The 22709-nt window shown below is 43.3% G+C and overlaps 1 protein-coding gene and 1 long non-coding RNA gene across 3 annotated transcripts; both read left to right on the top strand.

Annotated features, from left to right (window-relative positions):
• Window positions 1-777: 777 nt before the first annotated feature.
• On the top strand, window positions 778-13374 carry LOC132398245 (interferon-inducible GTPase 5-like). Of its 2 annotated transcripts, XM_059977383.1 has the most exons (4): window positions 778-1416; window positions 3047-3150; window positions 6235-6368; window positions 9557-13374. In XM_059977383.1, exons 2-4 carry the CDS (start codon window positions 3100-3102, stop codon window positions 10758-10760), a joined length of 1389 nt encoding a protein of 462 aa, XP_059833366.1. In that variant the 5' UTR covers window positions 778-1416; window positions 3047-3099; the 3' UTR covers window positions 10761-13374. The 2 variants fall into 2 exon arrangements, with proteins under 2 accessions (XP_059833366.1, XP_059833367.1); XM_059977384.1 differs by lacking the exon at window positions 3047-3150.
• Window positions 13375-14794: 1420 nt separating this feature from the next.
• Window positions 14795-22434, top strand: LOC132398256 (uncharacterized). Its single transcript, XR_009513594.1, has 3 exons — window positions 14795-14877; window positions 17786-17882; window positions 22064-22434. It is a non-coding gene; the product is annotated as an uncharacterized LOC132398256 (long non-coding RNA).
• The last annotated feature ends 275 nt before the right edge of the window (window positions 22435-22709 follow it).

The raw sequence follows: 22709 nt of genomic DNA, 5'->3' as shown, positions 1-22709 counted from the left end.
TGCAGGGTGGGGGGCAGTGATTCAGGTTCCTGGATTAATGGGCTCTCTGAGAGAATAGACTAATTGTCAAAAGGGATGGATTGCATGATACTATACAAAAGGGTACTAATATCCCATCATAGAACCATAGAATATTACAGCACAGAAATAGGCCATTTGGCCCTTCTTGGCTGTGCCAAACCATTTTTCTGCCTAGTCCCACTGACTTGCACCTGGACCATATTCCTCCATACATCTCTTATCCATGGACCTGTCCAAGTTTTTCTTAAATGTTAAAAGTGAGCCCGCATTTACCACTTCATCTGGCAGCTTATTCCACATTCCCACCACTCTCTGTGTGAAGAAGCCCCCCCCCCCTCCAATGTCCCCTTTAAGCTTTTCCCCCTTCACCCTTAACCCATGTCCGCTGGTTTTTTCTCTTGGACTATAGTTCAGAACTGTAGTCCAAGAACAGCATTCTCACATAAGCATCCTTCTTCTCCAAATGTGGAAGGACGTTGAGTAGAGCTGCGGCATCTGTCGATCGGTTGTGTTGGAAGGCGAATTGTATGGAGTCCAGTGTGGGTGGTAGCAAGCTGCAGATGTAGTCCTTGACCAGGCTCTTAAAGCATTTGCTCATTATTGAGGTGAGTGCGACAGTGGTTCAGACCTGTTACCTTGGTCTGTTTATGTACCAGAACAATTGTGGATGTTTTGAAGTAGGAGGGCAGTCTATACTGGGAGAGGGAGAGATTAAAAATATCTGTAAACACCCCTGCCAGATGAGCCGCGCACTTCTTGTGCACCCGCCCTGGGATGCCGTCCGGTCCCGCAGCCTTTCGACTCTCCACTCGGCACCGCTTAAACTACTTCCCGAGTGGGCGGGGGTACATTCCAACCCTGAACTAATGGCTCTCATTCCCCATCCCAACTGATCATGAATACCGCCAACATCTGAAAATCCAGACAGCTCCTTTCGGCCCATCACTAGTCTCAGGCTGCTCATTCTCCCTTCGGGCCCCTGCTGTTCACGGACTGTGAACCACACACACACTGAGCTACTCTAAACGCCATCACTTTATCACCGATCAAACTAAATTCAACAGCGCCCGGACTTTGAACCCGGAGAACCACACCGGTCCGACCAGTGAAGCGGGTGGGGAGACTGAGGCACTCACGTTATTGTGTGGAACTTTCCCAGCTCACTCTGTTTCATTGGATCTGGGAGGCTTTGAACGTGAATCCTCGTGATCAGAGTGATTGAGAGAGGCATCAGTCACTGCAGAGACCTTCTGTGAAACTACACCTTTTCCGAGAAGGGGACGGAACGAGGACTGGAACACTGAGTTCGAAGCCAAAACAACAGAACGATAACAACTTGCAAATAACCCAACTGTCTGAGCAGAGAAGTATTGAAAGGCAAGATCCCAATAAGAGGTATGATGGGTCGGATAGTTTGAAGTGTGCATATTTGATGCTAGGCGTATTCTGGGTAAGGGTGATGAACTTAAGCGTGGATCAGTACATGGAATCACGATGCTGTGGCCATTACTGAAACTTGGTGGGGGAGGAGGTAGGAATGGTCGAGTAATATCCCAGGCTCTGGAAGTTTTAGAAAAGACTGAAGGGAAGGTCAAGGAGGTGGTTGGGGGGGGGGGGGGTGTGAAGTTGCAAGACCTTTTACTGACAAGTCCACATCAGACACGTGGAGGGTGTTTAAAGATCAATTGCATAGAATACAGGAATGGTGTGTTCCTGTTAGAAGGGAGATCATGAATGGAAAGATAACAGAAACATGGATATCCAGAGAGGTGATGAATTTAGTCAAAAAGAGAAAGGAAAATTATGTAAAGTTTCAGAATTTACGATCAAATCGGCCACACGAGGAGCATACAGAACCCAGAAAAGAATGAAAGTATGGAATTAGGGAAGTCAGGAGGGGCCATGAAAATTCGCTGGCAAGTAGGATTAAGGTGAATCCCAAGGCACCGTATGCATATATCAAGAGCAAGAGCACATCTCAGGAAAGGCTGGGGCCACTCGAGGATGAAGGGGGGAACGTTAGCTTGAATGCACAGAATCTGAGTAATGTACTTAACGAGTGTCAGTTTTTAACGAGGAAAAGGATAGGAAGAACTGGGAGATCAGTGTCTAGTGTGTAAATGTATTTGGATGTTTAGAGGTTAAGGAGGAGGAAGTGTTGGTCTCCTAATGAGTGTTAACGTGGATAAGTCCCCAGGGCCTGGTGATTTACCCCAGGTGATTGAAGGGGTAAGTGACGAGATTTCCGGGGCAAGGCTCTGAGTTCATGGGCTTCGTGGGGAGAGTGTGAATCGTCGAACAGAGAAACCATCTGCATTTGCAAGGGTGCACAAACCGAGGAGGTTCTGTGCCTCCAGAGCGAGAGGGCGACATTCTATGGCCATTAGCTCTTTAATGATTTAGGTAATGAAAAAGCTGAGGAGAACTTTGAACAACAGCGATACCAAAGATACCGGGAAACGTTGCCTCATAACAGAGACTTATCAACAAATGGCACAGTTTTAATGGTAATCGCACGGAACTAAACATATGGAAGAAAACCCCTGGCTTCAGAGTTGACTGTCAGAATAATCATACATGGTAACATATACATTCTTGGATAATAACTTCATATAGAAGTTTGAACTTTGAACACAGCAGATTACAGCTCTTGCTGAAGGGTTCCCCTTGCACTTGTTCATTTCTGGGATACAGATACAGTGGGTTCCTGTTAATTGGGCCATCAGTAATCAGGTCAGCCACTTATTTGGGACAACGTTTACAGAACAAAACCGAATGGAGGAAATTCCTTTCCTTTATTTGGGACATGGCCACTTAATTGGGGAAGGAAACTTGTCGAACAGATTAACTCATTTTAGTCACACACACTTATGTGGCTGTTAGACGCTACACAGTGATTTAAAACAGTTTTAAAAGTGTGTGTGTGTGTGTGTGTGTGTGTGTGTGTGTGTGGACAAAAGCAGTGGTTCTGTCACGGATGGTTGATGAGAAATAAGCACGAAGACAACTGTGAATTGTTCTACAGATTGTGTTTCAAGCATTGAGCCGTGGAAATGTCAGAAACATGCAGGAGTGAAAATGGAACTCTTTCACCACTTCATCAAGTTAGAACCTATGAAGTATCTGAAGGTATTAACAACCTTCTTGAATGTTACAATGATAATGAAAACTCACTTTAAAGATTCTGACCCACTCCACAATTGGTGGCCATGTTTTGACTCCGAGGTTTGGATATTTAACAGCACCTGAACTCACGTTCAGTGTTCAATGATCAGCTGATTCAGTCTCTTGGTTCAGTCTGAGATTGTATTTGAATTTCTGTCTCGTTTGGTTTCCTGTCTGATCTCATCAGGCTCTCATCTAGCATCTACTCAGAAATCCTGTTCTTGTCTCAGTCTCGATTCCAGTCTCGGACACTCCAGTATGCGGGTCCTTACTATCCTCACCTCAGCCTCCCGACACAGATACACTACCTATCACCTCATGCCTGCAGATTTACTTGGTCCTGCTCCATGCAGGCACAACTGGTTTTATTATCTGAGGGACATTGAATTGACATGAATGTTGTGCAATCAGCATCAAATATTCCTACATTTCATAAAGAAAGGAATGTTCATTGATGTTTGGGTCCAGGCAATGCTTTGGAGGATTCAATTCCCAGGGATGGAGTGATAATCTCTCAATAACCAAAGCCAGATTCCATTTTGTAAGGTTAAATTCAAATCATCATACCCATTTGTCATCAGTTTACCAGGATCCTCAGTCGAATTCTGCTTTGTTGCCAAGGGCAGTCATTCTCACAATGGCCCTGGAAATCACTTTTTTCTCGTCTTTGGACTAGAATTTTTCAGGTGGACTTCAATAGACTCACTGGGATGCAGGTGATTGGAAATATAAAGGCAGCATTTGACAGAGCGTGGCGTCAAAGGGAAAATATCATAAGAGAAGATAGGTGTGGTTGTTGGAGGTCAGCCCAGAATATCACTGTGGAAATTGCTCAGGGTAGTGTCTTGGTCCAAACCATTTTCAACTGCTTCCGTAATTACCTTCCTTCCACCCTACAGTCTGAAGTGAGATGTTTGCTGATGATTATACAGTGTTCATTTTGTTTCAGACATTCTCAGCAATCATTGCTCTCATCAACTGCCTGCAGCAAGGCCAAAGCAATGTTTAATCAAAGGAAAAAAGTGTCCAGTAATATCAGTGCAACTGAAATGTCAGGGACTGACTATCACCATCTAGGAATGGCTCAAAACATCAATCTTTCTCACACAGTGTCATTGACATTGTGAACTCTCCTCTTGGTGTGTACCAGTGATTCTGTGAATGTATTTGTACTTTGGCTAAAAGAGCAGGTGAAAAGCGTTGGATAATTCCTGACATCCAAAGACTTTCAATCACCACATGTTTCATTGAAGGGCAAAGGGTGAACAAGCTCAGTGTTGATGGTAATCTGGAGATTGAATCATGACTATTATGCAAGATGGCTGTTTTCACCATACTTCAATCCATTAAGTTAAATCCCCCTGCTGCTCTGATGTGACCTGAACTCATTTTAATCTGAATCATCAGTTGATGCCTCTTCATTCCTCATCCAGTTACAGAATCCCTGTTTATTATTGTCACTTGAGAAAATGTTCTGGTCATCACTACATGGTGTCCAAATTCTCAGTCCCACTTTGACATGTCCACATTTCCCACGGCAGATGTCAGTTTCATCAGTCTTATTTCTTTCTCTTCCCAGTGTGAAATAATAGAATGTGAGAAATAACTTTACAATCTGAGGGAGATTTCCAAGTCAGGGAAGTTGTGTAAGATTATGAGAGCATCATCTCTCTTATGTTGAGCTTGGAACATCTTGGTAGTGGGAATATGTTTATATTTTAATCTCAAAATTCTCAAAATTCAAATCACATTTACTATCAAAGTGTGTATGTTTTACACAACCCTGGAATTCTTCTTCCCCACCTACAGTCACAAAAGAAAGGACTATAGACCAAACCAGTTCAAAGCAAAAACATCAAAAATCAAACTCCCTCCCATCCCACGTGCAAATGATGACCAAAAAAAAAATGAACAGAAGCACAGAATATACAAACAGAACATGTAAAGGTACATTTCAGTACAGTTCAGCTCAGTTCATTCTCTGCAGGTTGACCTGATGTGATAGTATTGGCAATACAGTAATCATTTCCTCTTCATTTAGTTTTACATTCAAGTGTATCCCCCTTCCAAAAGTCAGTGTCAATGTTCATCAAGTCGGCTGGTATTTAACCTCACAGTTGCATCTTCACCCACAGATGCAACAAGTTCCTGTGATTCTTGGAGTTTGAGTAGAGAACACCATCTATTCAAAGTCGTTATCACAGGCAATTGTGTGGCATTTTGCAGATGCCGCTTGATTCAAAAACTGCCCAAAGTAGCAACAAAGCAAATTAACCATAATTAGTATTAGAACTGTTCATAGTGATTATCACAGGCAAATGTGATATTTGACTAGAAGGAAAATTGGGCAAACAACAATTTGTTCCAGCTTTCCAATGATGCAACTCTGGTTAGGTTGCATCTGAAGGATTCCATTCATGTTTGGTTGCCCAATTACAGGAAGGTTATGGAGGCCTTGCAGAAGGTGCAGAAGAGGTTTACCAGGATGTTGCCTAGGTGAAAGGCCATGTGCTGTGAGAAAAATTTGGACAAACCATGATTTTTTTCTCTGGAGTTTTGAAAGCTGGGGGTGGCAAAGGGGTAGTTGTGGGATTTTGAGGGATGTGGAAAACTGTTGGAAGTGTATAAAATTGTGAGAGGCCTGGAAGGTGTTATTTTCCCAGAAATATAAATACTAAAAGGTTGAGATGTGGAGACAGGGCATGTTTAAAGGTAATGTTTTACTCAGAGACTAGTAGTGCCTGGAGCTTTCTGCCACAGATGGTGGTGGAAGCAGACACAACAGGAGAATTTAATAGACATTTGGACAGACACGTGAACATGCAGCAAATGCAGAGATGTGTCTCTTGTGCAGGTAGATAGGATGAGTTTATTTTGGCATAATGGTCAGCAGGAACAATATGAGCCAAGGACCCTGTTTCTACGCCGTACTGTTCTATGCACTGGTTTCTTGCATTATTCTCCAGTGATTAAAGGTGATTTGCTGAGCATCATTAAATAATCTTGCTAGACAAAGAACTGTCAGTCACTCTTTTTACTTCCTTCAAGGAGGCAGCAACAAAAAGACAAAGAGGACACTCGAGCCCCCAACCACTCTGCACATTTGGTGCTGGGATTACTGGATTGTCACACAGGCCACACCGTGAGAAACAGCTGTCAAGAATGGAAGGAGCAAGCTCCAGGTAGGTCAGAACATACCACACCGTGTGTCTCTTCAATGAACCCCACCTCAGCAACTCCTGCCAGTGCACTGCACACTGAGTGCTCAGCATTCTCATTGGTGCATGGGATCTGCTTTGTTGATCAGCTGCCATCCTGATAAATCTGATCCCATTGTGGGGTTGGATCTGGAATTCCTGAGTGTAGACCCAGTGACCGTGTGGAGCAATGATATCAGTGTATGATGGAGGGGAATCTGTAGGTGGTGGTGTTCCCTTCCATCAAAGCCCTTGTCACAGAACACAGAATGACTCAACCGGGGAACAGGCCCCTCATCAAATGATGTTATGCTGCACCATTTGAGCTAATGACACCTCAAACAAATTCTCTTGCCTGCAAACAAGAGAAAATCTGCAGATGCTGGAAATCCAAGCAACACACACACAAACTGCTGGAGGAACTCAGCAGGCTGGGCAGCATCTTTGGAAAAAGTACAGTTGAAGTTCCGGGCCAAACTCCTTCAGCAGGGCTGGAAGGGAAAAGCGAAGGAGTAGATTTAAAAGGTGGGAAGAGGGGAGAGAGAAACACCAGGTGATAGGTGAACCTTGGAGGGATGAAGTAAAGAGCTGGGAAGTTGATTGGTGAAAGAGACACAAGGACATGGAAGCAAAATAAAAGAGGGGGATGAGCAGCAGTGGGAGGTGATGGATGGGCAAGGTGAGGGAGGGAAAATGGATGGAAAATGGTGAAGGGGATGGTGGGACTGAGAGGCCTTACACAAAGTCTGAGCAATCAATGTTCATGCCATCAGTTGGAGGCTACCCAAACGGAATGTAAGGTGTTTTCCCTCCAGCATTATTGTGGACTCAGTACAACAGTAGATGGTCTTCTATCCCTTTCACCAATCATCTTCCCAGCTCTTTACTTCATCCATCTCACTTCAAGATTCATTCACACCTTCACATGGTCCACACGTCTCCATTCCCTGAAATTATACATGCTTATCAAAGGACCTTTTAAACACCTCAATCATTTCTATGGTCAAGACCCCTTTCACATTAACATTCTTCAAAAGATCCAACATCACCTTTTTCTTTATCTAAAAATGTCCAAGCTCATTAACATGCCCCACACTGTTCTCCATGACTTTCCCCTTTTTGGATCCTTACAATAAGTACTCATTTACGAGACACCAGAGAGACTGTATATGTGGGAGATCAGGATCAATACACACAATCCTGTTGGAACTCAGTAGGTCAGGCTTGGATGTTGTATGATCTGCTGAATTCCTTCAACATGTTTTCTGGTACTCATTTAGAAGCTCTCTGCATCTTCCACCTCCAAGCATATCATCTGTCCCTGACTAGTCCTATGCGATCTCTAGTTATTCTCTTGATTGATGTACAGAATTCTTTGGGATTCATTTAATCGAACAAGCCAAGGAGTTTTCATGTGAGTCACCTAATTCCCTTCTTGGGTTCTTCTCTCAATCAAGGACACTTTGATTATTTTAACTTAAACTGTACATATGCTTACCTTTCCCTCTTGACTTCTTTCAAATGCTCCCCTATCTTGCCACCCTTATCCTTCCAACTTACTGGATCATATCAATTCCATACTCTGTAATGTGGCCATGGAACACCCTCCACAGAAGAGATTTGCCTAGCAACAACTGTTTCTGAATAACTCTACCTAGGTCCTGCTTAAAACAGAGAGAATTATCCTCCTGCTATTTAAAGCTTTCTTGCAACAACTATATTTACTCAGCTATATGAGAACTTAAGCTATTGTAATTACTGATTCTTTTTATTTCCACTGACTGAAAGGTCAGTCAGCTGACAAATTACACTGCCCAATACCAGGTCTAGTATGGATCCTGTTCTAGTTGGGTTATTCACATATTGTTTTAAGAAGCTGTCTTTGATGCACCTAACAATTCTGCCCTATCTACCTCTCTTGCACAAAGAAGACCCCAGTCTATTTGGTGAAGTGGCAGTTACGCAATAAAGCTACCCTGTCGTTCTTGCAAATTATCCTCAGCTGCCTGCAGTTCTTTTCTCAATATCTTGTTTCTGCTGGAGGCTCTATAACGTAATCCACTCAGAGTAATTGCACCTTGTGTTTTATCCTTATGGGCTCAGTTGATAAGCCCCCATTATCCACTCCCTCTGAGAGCAGCCGCGATATTTTCCCTAATCAGTAGTGCCCTGTTTTATTAGTGGAGATCTTGAGGTTATCAGTTGCTGTCAGAGTAGCCAAGAAGAAACAGTGTAGGGGATGTGTATGTGACACACAGTGACAAGTCTGTGTGGTATTGGTGTCAAGAGTAGGTGGTTAGACTCTCCTTGTTTGGAGATGGTCACAGCCTGGTACATTTGTTACAAACACGTTACTAGTCTTTGTTTACAACTTTTTCATCTTTTTCATCTATTCAAATCACTTGTACTTTTTTATTTTTCATTATGATACCCAGACTCATCTCTGTTGCCACCCTCCACCCCCCCACTGAGCATTCCCACCTTTCCCATGGATCTGCTTATTTCCATCTAACAAATTCTCTCTCACACACACATCAAATTTTTAACTTTCCCACCCCCACCTGCATAACAAGCAATTTACAGGGGCACATTAACCTAACAACTAATACAGTGTGGCAGGATCACCCACAGGAAATCGACTCGGTCACAGGAGAGCATGCAGACTCCACACAGACAGCACCAGAGACCAGGAGTGAAGCCAGGTCACTGGTGGTGTCAGTCTGCTGAACCACCCTGGGTAACTTTGTTACAGCAGGCATGAATTAGTTTAGTTTTCATTGTCAAATTAATTGGATCTTGTGTAATGATCAGCAAACATCTGTCATCTGACCTTGTGGAGAAAGGAATGATACTGGTTGAACTGGCAGCTCTCATGTAAGGACTTCTGCATTGATATCATGAGGTTGTATGGATAGATTTCCAATACTCATAGTTCTAGAGAGACAGGTTGCAGCCTGACCTATGGTGTTATCCTCATGAAATTTGCAAGCATTCTTTGTCCTGTAGGTTTGACTGTATGTTGCAATTACCTCCCCATCCCAAAGACATGCTAACTTTTGGCTTAGTTGTTCACCGCATGTTGTCACATATGAGATGTTTGTCAACCAAATAGGGATCTGTGGAAATGGAAGTTTTTTTGTTTAGAAATTCTAACGGAAACGGTTTCCTTTCAGGCAACAGGATACTCAGTCTGAGAATGCCACATTTTTCACAATGGAACAGCTCAACAAACTGAAATCCTTCTTTGAAGAAGGCGGGGTGGAAAAAGTTACCTTTCTGATACAAGAGAAGTTATCGGAGCTGGATGGGACAGAGCTTAACATCGCAGTGACTGGAGAAACAGGTACAGGAAAATCCACCTTCATCAATGCCATGAGAGGACTTCGGAACAATGATGATGGAGCTGCTAAAGTTGATGTCATTGAAGCTACAATGAAGCCAACCGCGTACCCACATCCCAATCAGTCCAACGTCCGCTACTGGGACCTGCCAGGGATCGGATCCACAAAATTTCCAGCTGCTACTTATCTCAAGAAAATGAATTTTGAAAGATATGATTTCTTCATCATAATATCAGCTTGTCGTTTCAAAGAAAATGATGCAAAACTTGCTGAAGAGATTAAACAGCTCAGGAAAAATTTCTACTTTGTCCGCACTAAGATTGATCAAGATTTTTACTCAATGAGAAAGGGGGGAAGAAATAAAATTAATGAGAAAGAAAAGCTGGATGATATTCGGAGTAACTGTGTCAACAATTTGAGAGAAGCGGGGATTCGGACCCCACCTGTGTTCCTGATATCCAGTTTTGAACAGGATCGATATGATTTCAATCGTTTAAATAAAGCACTTGAAGATGATCTGCCATATTTAAAGAAAAGTATCTTTGTTCTGGCCTATGCAAACACAAGTGTGGAGATTGTTCAGCGGAAAAGCAAGATGCTGCAGAAACGTGTTTGGATGTCGGCAATAATTTCGGGAGCTGTAGGAGCAGTCCCCATTTCTGGTCTCTCCCTTGCTTGTGACATCACCATTCTGATTGAGGAAATAATCTATTTTCGTAAACACCTGGGTCTGGATGAAGCTTCTCTTCAAAGACTGGCCAACATCACAGAAAAACCTGTTAAAGAGCTTAAGGCCGTTGTTAACCCTCTTCTGCTGGGGATAATAAATAAAGATATAATTAAAAGGTTAGGTTGGGGTGCTACATCTGTTGCCGTTTCAGCTTTGGAAGTTGGTGTTAACTTCATCCCTATCATTGGTTCCATCTTTGGAGCAGGATCATCCTTTCTCATGACCTACAGAATGCTGACCGATGCACTGAAGGACCTTACAGAGAGTGCAGAGAGGGTGGTGAAGGTCGCATATGGCATTGATTAACTGGTCAGCACCAACATCAACACAATGAGCTCATGTTATACTGCGGTAAAAATATTCATTCAGCCTGTCACTGAACCCTGCTGTAATTCTACATGATAACTTTCCCGTTTGCTGCTTTCCTTCTGAAATATTGCTTATCCATTTCTGAGGAACACTTGTGCCTGACCGAGGGAGCGCGACTCTGTTAAAGACATGAAACAGATGGATATAAATGACATGTGACCCTAATTTGAAGAGGAGCTGAGAAGTTATCTCCAGGTGTCTGAATGATGCTCACTCGTCAATCAATAGCTCTGGGGCAGACTGTTTGGAAATTATAATGTCACAGTGTATGCATTATTGCTGTGTACAAACTGGTGTTTGCGTTTTCCCATCAATATCTATAAAGATCTGATTGTGACATCATAAAAAGGGCAATGGAAAGGCATTGCAAGAAATTACAGTATCAGATGAAACAGCAGCCAGAGATACGACTGAGTTGCAGTCAGGAATGAAAGTGAGCTGGAACAAAATCTCAGCATCTAAAGAGGAAAGAGCCTGACCAATCAGATTGTGTAACCGTTGTGGCAAAAGAACACATACACCAGACCAGTCCTGACGAAGGGCCTCGGCCCAAAACATCGACAGTGCATCTCCCTATAGATGCTGCCTGGCCTGCTGTGTTCCACCAGCATTTTGTGTGTGTTGCTTGAACTTCCAGCATCTGCAGATTTCCTCGTGTTTACACCAGAACATTTCAGGTTTAAAGGGGAAACTTGCAGAAAATACAACAATGTAGGTCACAGAGCATGTGCGGCAGACAAAAGTAAATAGCAGTGTTCAAGCATGGCATTGGAAAACTCAAACTTATCAACAGTAAAATAGTGTTAACTGAAAATGAAACACCCACATTTTATAGAGCTCATCTGGTTCCTTCTACCATCAGTGATACAGTAGCCAGTGAGCTAGATCAGCTGGAGGCTAAATAATTATTTTCAAGATTGTGTGGAGCCCATCGGCAATAGCAATGTTCACATTAGCCAAGAAGAATGAGTCTAACAGGATCAGTGTTGATTTTAAGGTCACCACCAACCCAGTCCTGAAAGTAGATCAATGCCCTTTCCCCAGGACAGAGGATATCTTTGCACCCCTTTCTGCAGGGAAGCATTTCAGCTGTGGGCTTAGCTGAGGCCGACCAACAGATGGTGACGTCAGACACAGTACTCACACATTATGATCCACCTCGTCCAGTGAAGCTTGCTTTCGTTTCCTTGCCTTAAGGTACAGGTACAGTCAAATCAACTGATATGAGATATGTATGTGAATGCTCCATAGCCTTAGTGTTACATTCCCTGACCCCTGCAGAGAAAAATAATGCACAGATTGACTGAGAGGCCTTGAATCTGGTTTGGGGAGTAAAATAGTACAACCACGACCTGTAGGGGAGAGATTTTACCGTTATTACTGATTACCAAGCACTGGTGTCCATTTTAAATCCACAGAAGAATATTCCACTGACTTCAGCAGCACAAATGCAAAGATGTGCTCTGATTCTTGGAGGACTCAATTACAAGATTGAAATCAAGAAGATGATAAATCATGCAAATGCTGATGGGTGGCCCAGTTTACACTTGGAAAAGGAATTTCCTAAAAACAATTTAGAAAAGAGGTCGCTCCCCTTGATTAAGACAAAGCACACCTGTACTGCAACATCCAGCTACAGATGGTTTAGTGGAGAGGTTTGTCCAGAGTCTAAAGACTGCACTGCGATCAACGTCAGCAGAACACATCTTTCTAACACTGAATCTGCTACCGAACACATGTGGCGGCTCACTAGATGTTCAAAAGGCAAGAAATCCAACCAAAAGCATCACTAATTACCCCTTTTCTGGAGTAACGTGGTAAATTTCCACCCCAAAAAAATGAAGAGACGTGAGGCAAACCAAATTCGAGGGATGAACGATAATGGTACTTTGCAGAATTTAGGCGATGTAATGAGGCATGTGGAGAGGAGAAATTGAGGCAGAGGAGTTTTGATGCCCATGCAACTGGCCCGGGTGAAGGTTAGATCGCACTGGGCACTGAGCCAATTTGGAGAAGTCAAGAGTGACTTTGGGATGGGCAGTGAAATTTGGATATGAAGCGAGTCGCCAGACAGCGTGGTCTTGGTTCAGAGTCTTTCACAGCAGATTTGCCTGAGCCCTAGTGCAAAATATGACACACTGTTTGGACAATTTAAATGCTGGTCTAGAAATACTGGAAAGACAGGGTGTCAGGATCAGAGGTGACATCCGATATCACTCGTTGTCCCCGCAATGACCACTCCTCTCTCCATGGTGCTGGGGCTATGTAGACTGCCCTGGCTGCTGTGCTCTGTACCCACTGATGTATTGAACTGATACTGAGGCTTTGGGTCCACTATGGGCTGCTGTGGGGATTGGAGTGAACGAATCATTTTGGTTCAGAATGCTGTTGCTGACTTCTATTGTTTGAATGATCTGTGTTTTTCTCCCTCTCTCTGCACACCAGGTGTTGGTCTTTATTTGATTTTATTATCACTGGGTTCTTTCGGGCTTCTTGCTTTGCAGTTGTTTGTAAGCAAACAAATCTCGATTGTATGATTCACACAAACTTTAATAAAAAGTGTACTTTGAAACTTGAATCAGAAATGCTCCTTGCATGTCGTAATGCAACACACTCCACAGCCAACAGCTCGCCAGATATATTGTTTGATTAAGCATTAAGTATTTACTTAATAATCTATTATGGGTTATATATAACAGTGCGTGAATGTCATACATCATCACATCACCATATCTTAAGTACATGCCTCGATAAACATAAAAATGAAGAGTACACGTTTGTCCCAGTCTCCCTGTGTTTTTTTTTGTTGCTTAGTTTCATGTTTTTGAGTTACAAAATATAACAGTGTTATTCATCCAGTCTGAGTGTGGCCTCAGATGACACTGACGGACTCACAACTGAAGTGTTGTGTCACCTGGAAGGACAGCTACCCCCGAATGGTGATGAAGCATAGAAACATAGAAGTCTTCAGCACGTGACAGGCCCTTCAGCCCACAATGTTGTGCTGACTGTGGTACCTAATCTAGAAGCTGCTAGGAACTTGCCTACCATAGCCCTCTATTTTTCTAAGCTCATGTACCTATCAAAGAGTCTCTTAAAAGACCCTATTGTATCAGCATCTACCACCTTCGCTGGCAGTGCATTTCACATGCCCACCACTCTGTGTGAAAATCTTACCTCCGACATTCCCCTTGTACCTACTTACAAGCACCTAAAAATATGCCCGCTCTTGTTAGCCATTTCAGCCTTGGGAAAACACCTCTGGCTTTCCACATGATCAAAGCCTCTCATCACCTTATGCACCTCTACCAGGTCACCACTCATCCTCTGTTGCTCCGAGGAGAAAAGGCCAAGTTCACTCAACCTATTTTCATAAGGCATGCTCTCCAATCCAGGCAACATCCTTGTAAATCTCCTCTGCACGCTCTCTATAGTATCCACTTCTTTCCTGTAGCGAGGTGACCAGAACTGAGCACAATGCTCCGTGGTGTCTAACTAAGGTCTCAGATAGCTATAATGTTACCTCATGGCTCTTGAACTCAATCCGACGGGTGATGAAGGCCAACACACCATTCACTTTCTTAGCAGCACTGTCAACCTGCGCAGCAGCTTTGAGCATCCTATGGATTCAGACCACAAAATTTCACAGCTTTTCCACACAGCGATACTGTATTCTGCCATCATATTTGACCTACCAAAATGAACTACCTCATACTTATCTGTGTTGAACTCCATTTGCCACTTCTCAGCCCAGTTCTACATCCAATTGACGTCCCACTGTAACCTCTGATAGTCCTCCACACTATCCACAACACCCCCAACGTTTGTGTCATTAGCAAGCTTACTAAGTCATCCCTCCACTTCTTCATCCAGGTCATTTAGAAAAATCACAAAGAGAAGGGATTCCAGAACAGATCCCTGTGGAACACCACTGAACACTGTCCTCCATGCAGAATATGAACCATCCACCACCAGCCTTTGCCTTCTGTTGTCAAGCCAATTCCGGATCCACAAAGCCAGGTCTCCTTGGACCCCCTGCCTCGTTACTTTCTGAGTGAGTCTCAAATGGGGAAACTTATCAAATGCCTTCCTGAGATCCATATACACACATCCACTGCTCTGCCTTCATCAATGAGGGAGAAGGTGTAGGGATAGGTTTAGAATGCACACGTGCAGGGATACAATTTGTCAACGAGGTCAGTGGAGAAGGAAGAGTAGACAAGGGAATCACACAGTGAGCATTTCCTGTGGAGAGGCAGTGTGTGGGATGGGGTGGGGTACAGTGGAATAGAAAGATGTACTTAGTGGTAGGAACCCGTTGGAAAGGGTGAATGTTACGGAGAATGATATGCTTGATACTGAGGCTTTTGTGGTGATAAGTAAGGACAAGGGAAACCCTGTCCCTGTTATGGGATGGGATGGGATGGGATGGGATGAGGACAGATGTTTGAGTAATAGAGAACGTGGCTGGTGAGGGCAGCAATGATGGTGGTAGAAGGGAAACCTTGTACTTTGAAAAAAAGGAGCTAGAAACATAAAACCTACAGCACTATTGGTGTCCTGCTGTAACATCTGACAACCCTCCACACTATCCATAACACCACAACTCCACCAACCTTTGTGTCATGAGCAAATTTACTACCCATTCCATCCACTTTCTCATTCAGGTCATTTATAAGAATCATGGAGTTGGGGTCCCAAAACAGATCCCTGAGGCACACAACTGGTCACCAACCTCCATGCAGAATATGACCTGTCTAATTCCGCACTTTGCCTTCTGTGGGCAACCCAGTTCTGGATCCACAAAGCAATGTCCCCTTGGGTCCCATGCTTCCTTACTTTCTCAGTAAGCCTTACAAGGGGTACCTTATCAAGTGCCTTGCTGAAGTTCATATACACTACATCTACTGTTTACCTTCATCAATGTGTATAGTCACATCAAAAATTCAGTCAGACTCGTGTGGTATGACCGGCCTTTGACAAAGCCATGTTAACTATTCCTAATCATATAATGCCCCTCCAAATGTTTATAAATCCTGCCTCTCAGGATATTCTCAATCAACTTACCAACCACTGAAGTAAAACTCATTGGTCTATAATTTCCTGGGCTATCTCTACTCTCTACTACAATCCTCCAGAACCTCTCCCATCCCCACTGATGATGCAAAGATCATTATCAGATGCTCTACAATTTCCTCACTCACCTGCCACAGTAGCCTCAGGTACATCTCATCTGATCCCGGTAACTTACCCAACTTTCCAAAAGGTCCAGCACATCCTCTTTCTTAATATCAACCTGCTCAAGCTTTTCAGCCCACTGTATGTCATCCCTACAATCACCAAGATCCTTTTCCGTAGTGAATACTGAAGCAAAGTTTTCATTAAGTACCTCTGCTATCTCCATTGGTTTCATACACACTTTTCCACTGTCACACTTGTTTGGTCCTATTCTCTCACATCTTAACATCTTGCTCTTCACATACTTTTACAGTGCCTTGGGGTTTTCCTTATTCCTGGCCCCTTAATCCTGGCCCCTTCTTGCTCCCATAATTTCATTCTTAAACTCCTTCCTGCCTGCCATAAATCTTCTAGATGAAATAATGCCCAGTGATACACTTTGTACTTCATACTGCTGGGGTGTGCAGTTCAATGAGAATATAAATATGTAAAGGGATCTGCCAGATGTGAACACCTCACCTGTAGAATGCAGAGTAATGGACACAGCTGATATCTTCTAGACCACCCAGTCACAAACATCTTTTCATTACAATGGTTGATCAGATATTTGGTAGAATTACCCTCTTCCATTAGATACAAATCATACTTAATGACACATGGAATAAAGAAATCGACGAGTCCAGAATCCAGTGAATCACAGTAACTCTTGAGATTTACAGTGGGTTGTTGTCACAGTGTTGGTCACTGATCTACAATATGTATGTTCACCTGTGAAGATATATTCACACAAGTTTGTCCCAGTCTTTTCATTGGTGAGTGTCTGGGTCAATGAGTGATTTCCACAGCGGGGGAAAAGAAAGAATGCTCACAGAAATGTTGAAACAGCTTGCAATTGGCTGAATCACACCTTTTAGCTGGATGTCACAGTTTTTAAAAACTGAATGCATTTCAAAAAAAAAATTAAAAGATTGATTAAAGATTACCGGTGTATTGAAACATTGAAACTTACAGTGAAATACATCATGTGAGGCAACGTCCAATACAGTCCAGGGATGTTCTGGGGACAGCCCACAATTGTCACCATGATTCTGGTGCCAATATAGTGTGGCCACAACTTACTAACCCTGACCTGTGCATATGGGAGGAAACCAGCACATCCAGAGGAAATGCACATAATCACAGGGAGTACATGTCTCCTTATCAACAGTAATGGGAATTGAACACGGACTTTCCAATCCCTGGGTCTAGATCATTATGATACGGTGCTGCCTGATATCCTAGAATGATTAAAGATCAGAAAACTATTAGAATTGTACAAGAGAAAATATACTTAATAACTAACCAAGGAACTGTAGTAAAATTAACAAATTAAACAATGTAAATTCCATTAAACTTAAAGTGATCTTTCACAGCCATTTAGAGTCAAAGAGTCATAGAAAAGAACAACTCACTCCACACTGTCCTGACCCTCTGAGTTACAAACTTCTCCCTCATGTTCTGGGTGAACTTTTCAACTTTCTCCCTTAACCCATGACTCTGGATTGTAGTCCCATCAACCCTCAGTGGAAAAAGTCTGCTAGCATTTACCTTATATATATCCTTCATAATTTTGTACACCTCTGTAAAATCTCCACTCAATCTTCTACAGTCTAAGGAATAATGTCCTAAGGACATAATGTCTAAGGAATAATATTCAAAGTTTTCTTATTATTCAAGTCCTGGAGATATCCTTGTAAATTTTCTTGGTATTCTTTCAACCTTATTTACATCGATCCTGTACCTAGTTGACCAATCTCCAAGCAACAGACACAAAATGCTGGACTCAGCAGTCCAGGCAGCATCTATGGAAGTTGACCCTTCGGCAGGACTGAAGAAAAAAAGGTAAGGAGTAGAGTTAAAAGGTTGGGGTAGGGGAGGGAGAAGCAGACGATGACAGTTGAATCTGGGAGCAGGAGGGGTGAAGCAAAGAGCTGGGAAGTTGATTCCTAAAAGAGATGCAGGGCTGGAAAAGGGGGAAACTAATAGGAGAGGACAGAAGGCCACGGAAGAAAGAAAGAAAAGGGGTTGAAGCACCAGAGGGAGGCGAAGGCTGGCAATGAGACAAGGTGAGAGAGGGGAAAGGAGACAGGGAACAGTGAAGGCATGGAGGTATTACTGGAAATTCAAGAAATCGATGTTCATACCATCAGGTTGTAGGCTACTCAGATAGAATATAAGGTGCAAACACGAGGAAATCTGCAGATGCTGGAAATTCAAACAACAACACACACAAAATGTTGGTAGAACACAGCAGGCTAGGCAGCAAATATAGGGAGAAGCACTGTCGACGTTTTGGGCCGAGACCCTTTGTCAAGACAGGACATAGAATATAAGGTGTTGTTCCTTCAACCTAGTGTGACCTCATCGCAACAGTAGAGGAGTCCATGGATAGACATTTCAGAATGGGAATGGGAAGTGGAATTAAATGGCTGCTGGGAGAACCCGCTTTTTCTGGCAGATAGAGTGTAGGCGCTCAGTGATTTGGTCTCCCAATCTGCATCACGTATCACTGATATAGAGGAGGCCACACCAGGAGCACTGGACACAGTATATGAACCCAACAGATTCACAGGTGAAGTGACACCTCACCTGGAAGGACTCTTTGGGGTCCTTAATGGTAAGGAAGGAGGGGGTGCAGGGGCATGTGTAGCATTTGTTCTGCTTGCAAGCATAAGTGCCAGGAGGGAGATCAGTGGGGATGGACTAATGGACAAGAGAGTTGTGTAGGGACGATCCCTGCAGAAAGTGGGAGTGGGGTGGGGGCGTCAAGGGAAAGGTGTGCTTGGTGGTGGGATCCCTTTGGAGATGGCGGATGTTGCAGAGAATTATGTGCTGCAATCCAATCTGGACCTCACCAATGTCTTATAGAATTTCAACATCACATCTCCTGCACACAGTACTTTGATTTATGAAGTCCAATCCCCCAAAAGGTTTCCTTCTGATCCTGTTATGATCCTATCTACCTGTAACACAATTTTTAATGTATTATGGACCAATATCCTCAGATCCCTTTGTTCTAGCATTCTGCTCAGTGTCCTATCATTCACTGTGTAAGACCTACCTTGGTTGGTCCTATTGAAGTGCAACTCCTCACACTTGTCTGTATTAACTTCCACATGCCAATTTTTCAGCCCATTTTGCTAACTGATCCATATTCCTCTGCAAGCCATGGTAGTCTTCCTTGCTGTCCACTACTCCTCAATTTTTGTGTCATCCACAAATTTGCTGATCCAGTTGACTACATTGTCTTCTAGGTCATTGATATAGATGACAAACAACAATAAACCCTGCACCAGTCCTGCGGCATACCACTAGTCACAGTCCCCTGTCAGAAAGGCAATTATCTACGACCACTCTCTAGCTTCTCCCACAAAGGCAATGTCTAATCCAATTTACTGCCTCATCTTCAATGCTGAACCTTCTCGACGAACCTTCCATGTAGGACTTTGTAAAAATACCTTGCTAAAATCCATATAGAGAACATCCTTCAATTTTCCTGTTAACTTCCTCAATAAAATCTATTAGATTAATTTCACTTAATCTACCACACACAAAACCATGCCAGCTATCCCTGATCAGTCCATGTATCTGGTCTCTTGGAATGATTTCCAATGACTTTTCCACAACTGATGTCAGACTCATTAGCCTATAATTTCCTGGTTTATGTTCACAGCCTTTCTTGAATAACAGAACAACATTGTCTATCCTTCAATCCTCTGTTAACTATCCTGATATAAGGATGGTTTAAATATCTTTGGTAGGGCCCCAGAATTTTTGCACTTTCCTCCCGTAGGAACCCCAGAATCCTGAGCTGCCAGTCCTGCCCATCATGTAACCAAGCCTCACTAAAGTCTGCAATATCATAATTCCACATGTTGATCCTTGCCCAGAACTTTTCTGCCTTTCCTACAATACCTTTACCATTGAAATACATGCCACTATACATGCCAAATACAGGACACTAGTCTCACCATGCTCAATCCTTTGATTCCTGACATTATCTGAAGTTTTACCAACATCTTACCATTTCCCTTATCGGAAAAGGATGGTGTCACTGCTCCTGGCAGTCTAGGCTGCCTCAAGTTCAAAGTTCAAATTAAGCATTATCATTGTATGTATATGATACCATGTTCTACCCTGAGATTCATTTACTTGCCGGCATTCAGAGTAGAACAAAGAAATACAGTAGAATCTATGACAAACTGATGCAAAGACGGACAAGAAAACTGCAAAAGAAGACAAACTGTGTAAATACAAATAAATAAACACAAACACAAATAAATGAATAAATACATAAACAAACACTGATAGGCAGACGAATAAGGAAAGAAAGAAAGAAAGCTGAGAACAAGAGTTGTAGAGTTCTTGAAAATTAGTCCATAGGTTGTGTTCAGTGATCAGTTCAATGTTAAGGTGAGTAAATTATCCACGTTGGTTCAGGAGCCTGATGACTGAAGGGTAATAACTGTTCCTAAGCCTGGGGGACCTAATGCTCCTGTTCCTAGTTCCCAAAGGCAGCAGTGAAAATAGAGCATGACCTGTATGGTGAGGGTCCTTGGTGATGGATCTGTGTAGAGATTTAACAGTGTCATTATCAGCAAACAGACAAAATTTCACAGATCGTGATGATGTTCCCTCCTGCACAACATGTTTGGACCAGGAACATCAGGATTACCATCAATCAAAATTAAGTTGGTAACAGCAGACATAATGCACTCTGCTGGTTGCCACCAGGGTCATTAAATCAATGTTTAGTGATGGTAAAGGTTACTCTGTGTTTGAAAATGTGATAATCAGCAGGGACCAGTGATGTGAAATCCTTGGGACTGAGGGGAGGGAGAGGAGAATAACCTGAAAAAGGGCCTGGAGATGTCTTGTTACACTGGGAAGAATGGTGACATCTGGATGTAGATGCTGGTGAGGTGGATGTTGAAGACAAGAAAATCCTCTCCATGTTCTGGATGGGTGGAAAGTGTGTGAGAACAGAAGTGTGGGATGAAGACTGAAAGTTGCCGAGGAATGAGGACGAATCACAGTTGGGATCCTGGAAAAGAATCTTAACAAATTTCAGAGTTCAAAGTATATTTATTATCAAAGTACATTAATGTCACCAAAAACAACCCTGTGATTCATTTCCTTGTGGGCATACTTAATAAGATCTTAATAGAATAACAACTACAATAGAATTCATGAAAGACCATTTCTCTCAATGATAGGGTCTGTGAAGTTGAGTGAAGTTATCCCTAACGTTAAAAACCTGATGGCTGAGGGTCAATAATTGATCCTGAACTTGGTGGTGTGGGTGCCAAGGTTCCCCTACCTCATTCCTGATTTCATCAATGAGATGAGAGTATGTCCTGTGTGGGGGGGGGGGGGGGAATTTGTGATGATAGATGCTGCTGTATTGCTCAGCAGTGGGGAGGGCTTTAATCGTAAAGGACTGGGTAGTATCCACAACTTTTTGTAGGATTTCCCATTCAAAGGCATTGGTATTTCTCTACCAGGCTGTGATTCAGCCAGTCGATATACACTCCACTACAGATCTAAGGATGTTTGTGAAAGTTTTAGATGTCATGCCAAATCTCCACAAACTCTGAAGGAAGTAGAGGGGCTGCCGTGCTTTCTTTGTTACCACACTTAGGTGCTGGGCCCAGGACAGATCCTCTGAAATAATAACACCGAGGAATTTAAAGTTGCTGACCCTCTTCAACTCTGATCCTCAGATGAGGACTGGCTCATGGACCTCTGGTTTCCTCCTTCAGAAGTCAACGTTCAGCTCCTTGGTCTTGCTGACATTGAGCAAGATGTGGTTATGGCATCTCGGCCAGATTTTCAATCTCACTCCAATATCCTGATTCATCATCAGCCTATGATAGTGGCGTTATCAGCAAACTTGAATGTGGCATTGGAGCTGTGTGTAGCGACTTGCCAATCTGAATCATGTCACCCAGTACAGGAAGGAAAATATTGGAAAATGGGGTTAGAGATTTGCTGATGCTTTGAAAATTCTATTGTGGTTCCAGGAAAACCTTCTTCGTTGCTGCTGCTGCTGTGAGGTCCGGGACTCTGATGGGAAGAACAGGCCCCCAGTCCTCGGGGTCGCATTGCTGATGGCCGTTGGCGGAGCTGTCTTAATACGTTCGGCAGAGGATGGTGCTCGGAGAAGCTGTGCCGGAGGGGATGGTCGTCGGCACGGAGGTTCGATGGACTTGGAGTCCGCTGTGGTCAGGTCGCTTTCGGTGTGTTCTGTGTCTGTGAGGCTGGGTTCGACGGAGCTTTCACTGTGTGCTGCGTCTGCGAGGCTGAGTCGGGTGGCGCTATGGAAGTCCATAGCAGGGGTATTCCCTTCTGCCGCCTGCGTGGGATGGCAAGTCTGTCGGGACCCTGGGGACTTGTGGAAACTGTGTGGTGATTTCTTTTGAACTTATAGTCCTTTAACATCTTTGGGCTATTTTTACTGTGACCATAGACTGGTTCTTATCAATGCTATTGTTTGCACTGTCGTAACTATATGTTGTAACTATGTGGTTTTGTGCAGGTCTTGTTGCTTTAGTTTTTGGTCTTGTTTGTCTGATGGATTTGGAGCTCCTTTCCGGGGAATGCGCTAAGAAGGTAGCGCAATATTAATATGCAGCAGCCTCTCCGGACTCTTGATTGGGGATTGCCAAA

This window comes from Hypanus sabinus, chromosome 8 (genome assembly GCF_030144855.1).
Source record: "Hypanus sabinus isolate sHypSab1 chromosome 8, sHypSab1.hap1, whole genome shotgun sequence".
Lineage (NCBI taxonomy): Eukaryota > Metazoa > Chordata > Chondrichthyes > Myliobatiformes > Dasyatidae > Hypanus > Hypanus sabinus.
This window is presented reverse-complemented; position numbering and strand designations above follow the sequence as displayed.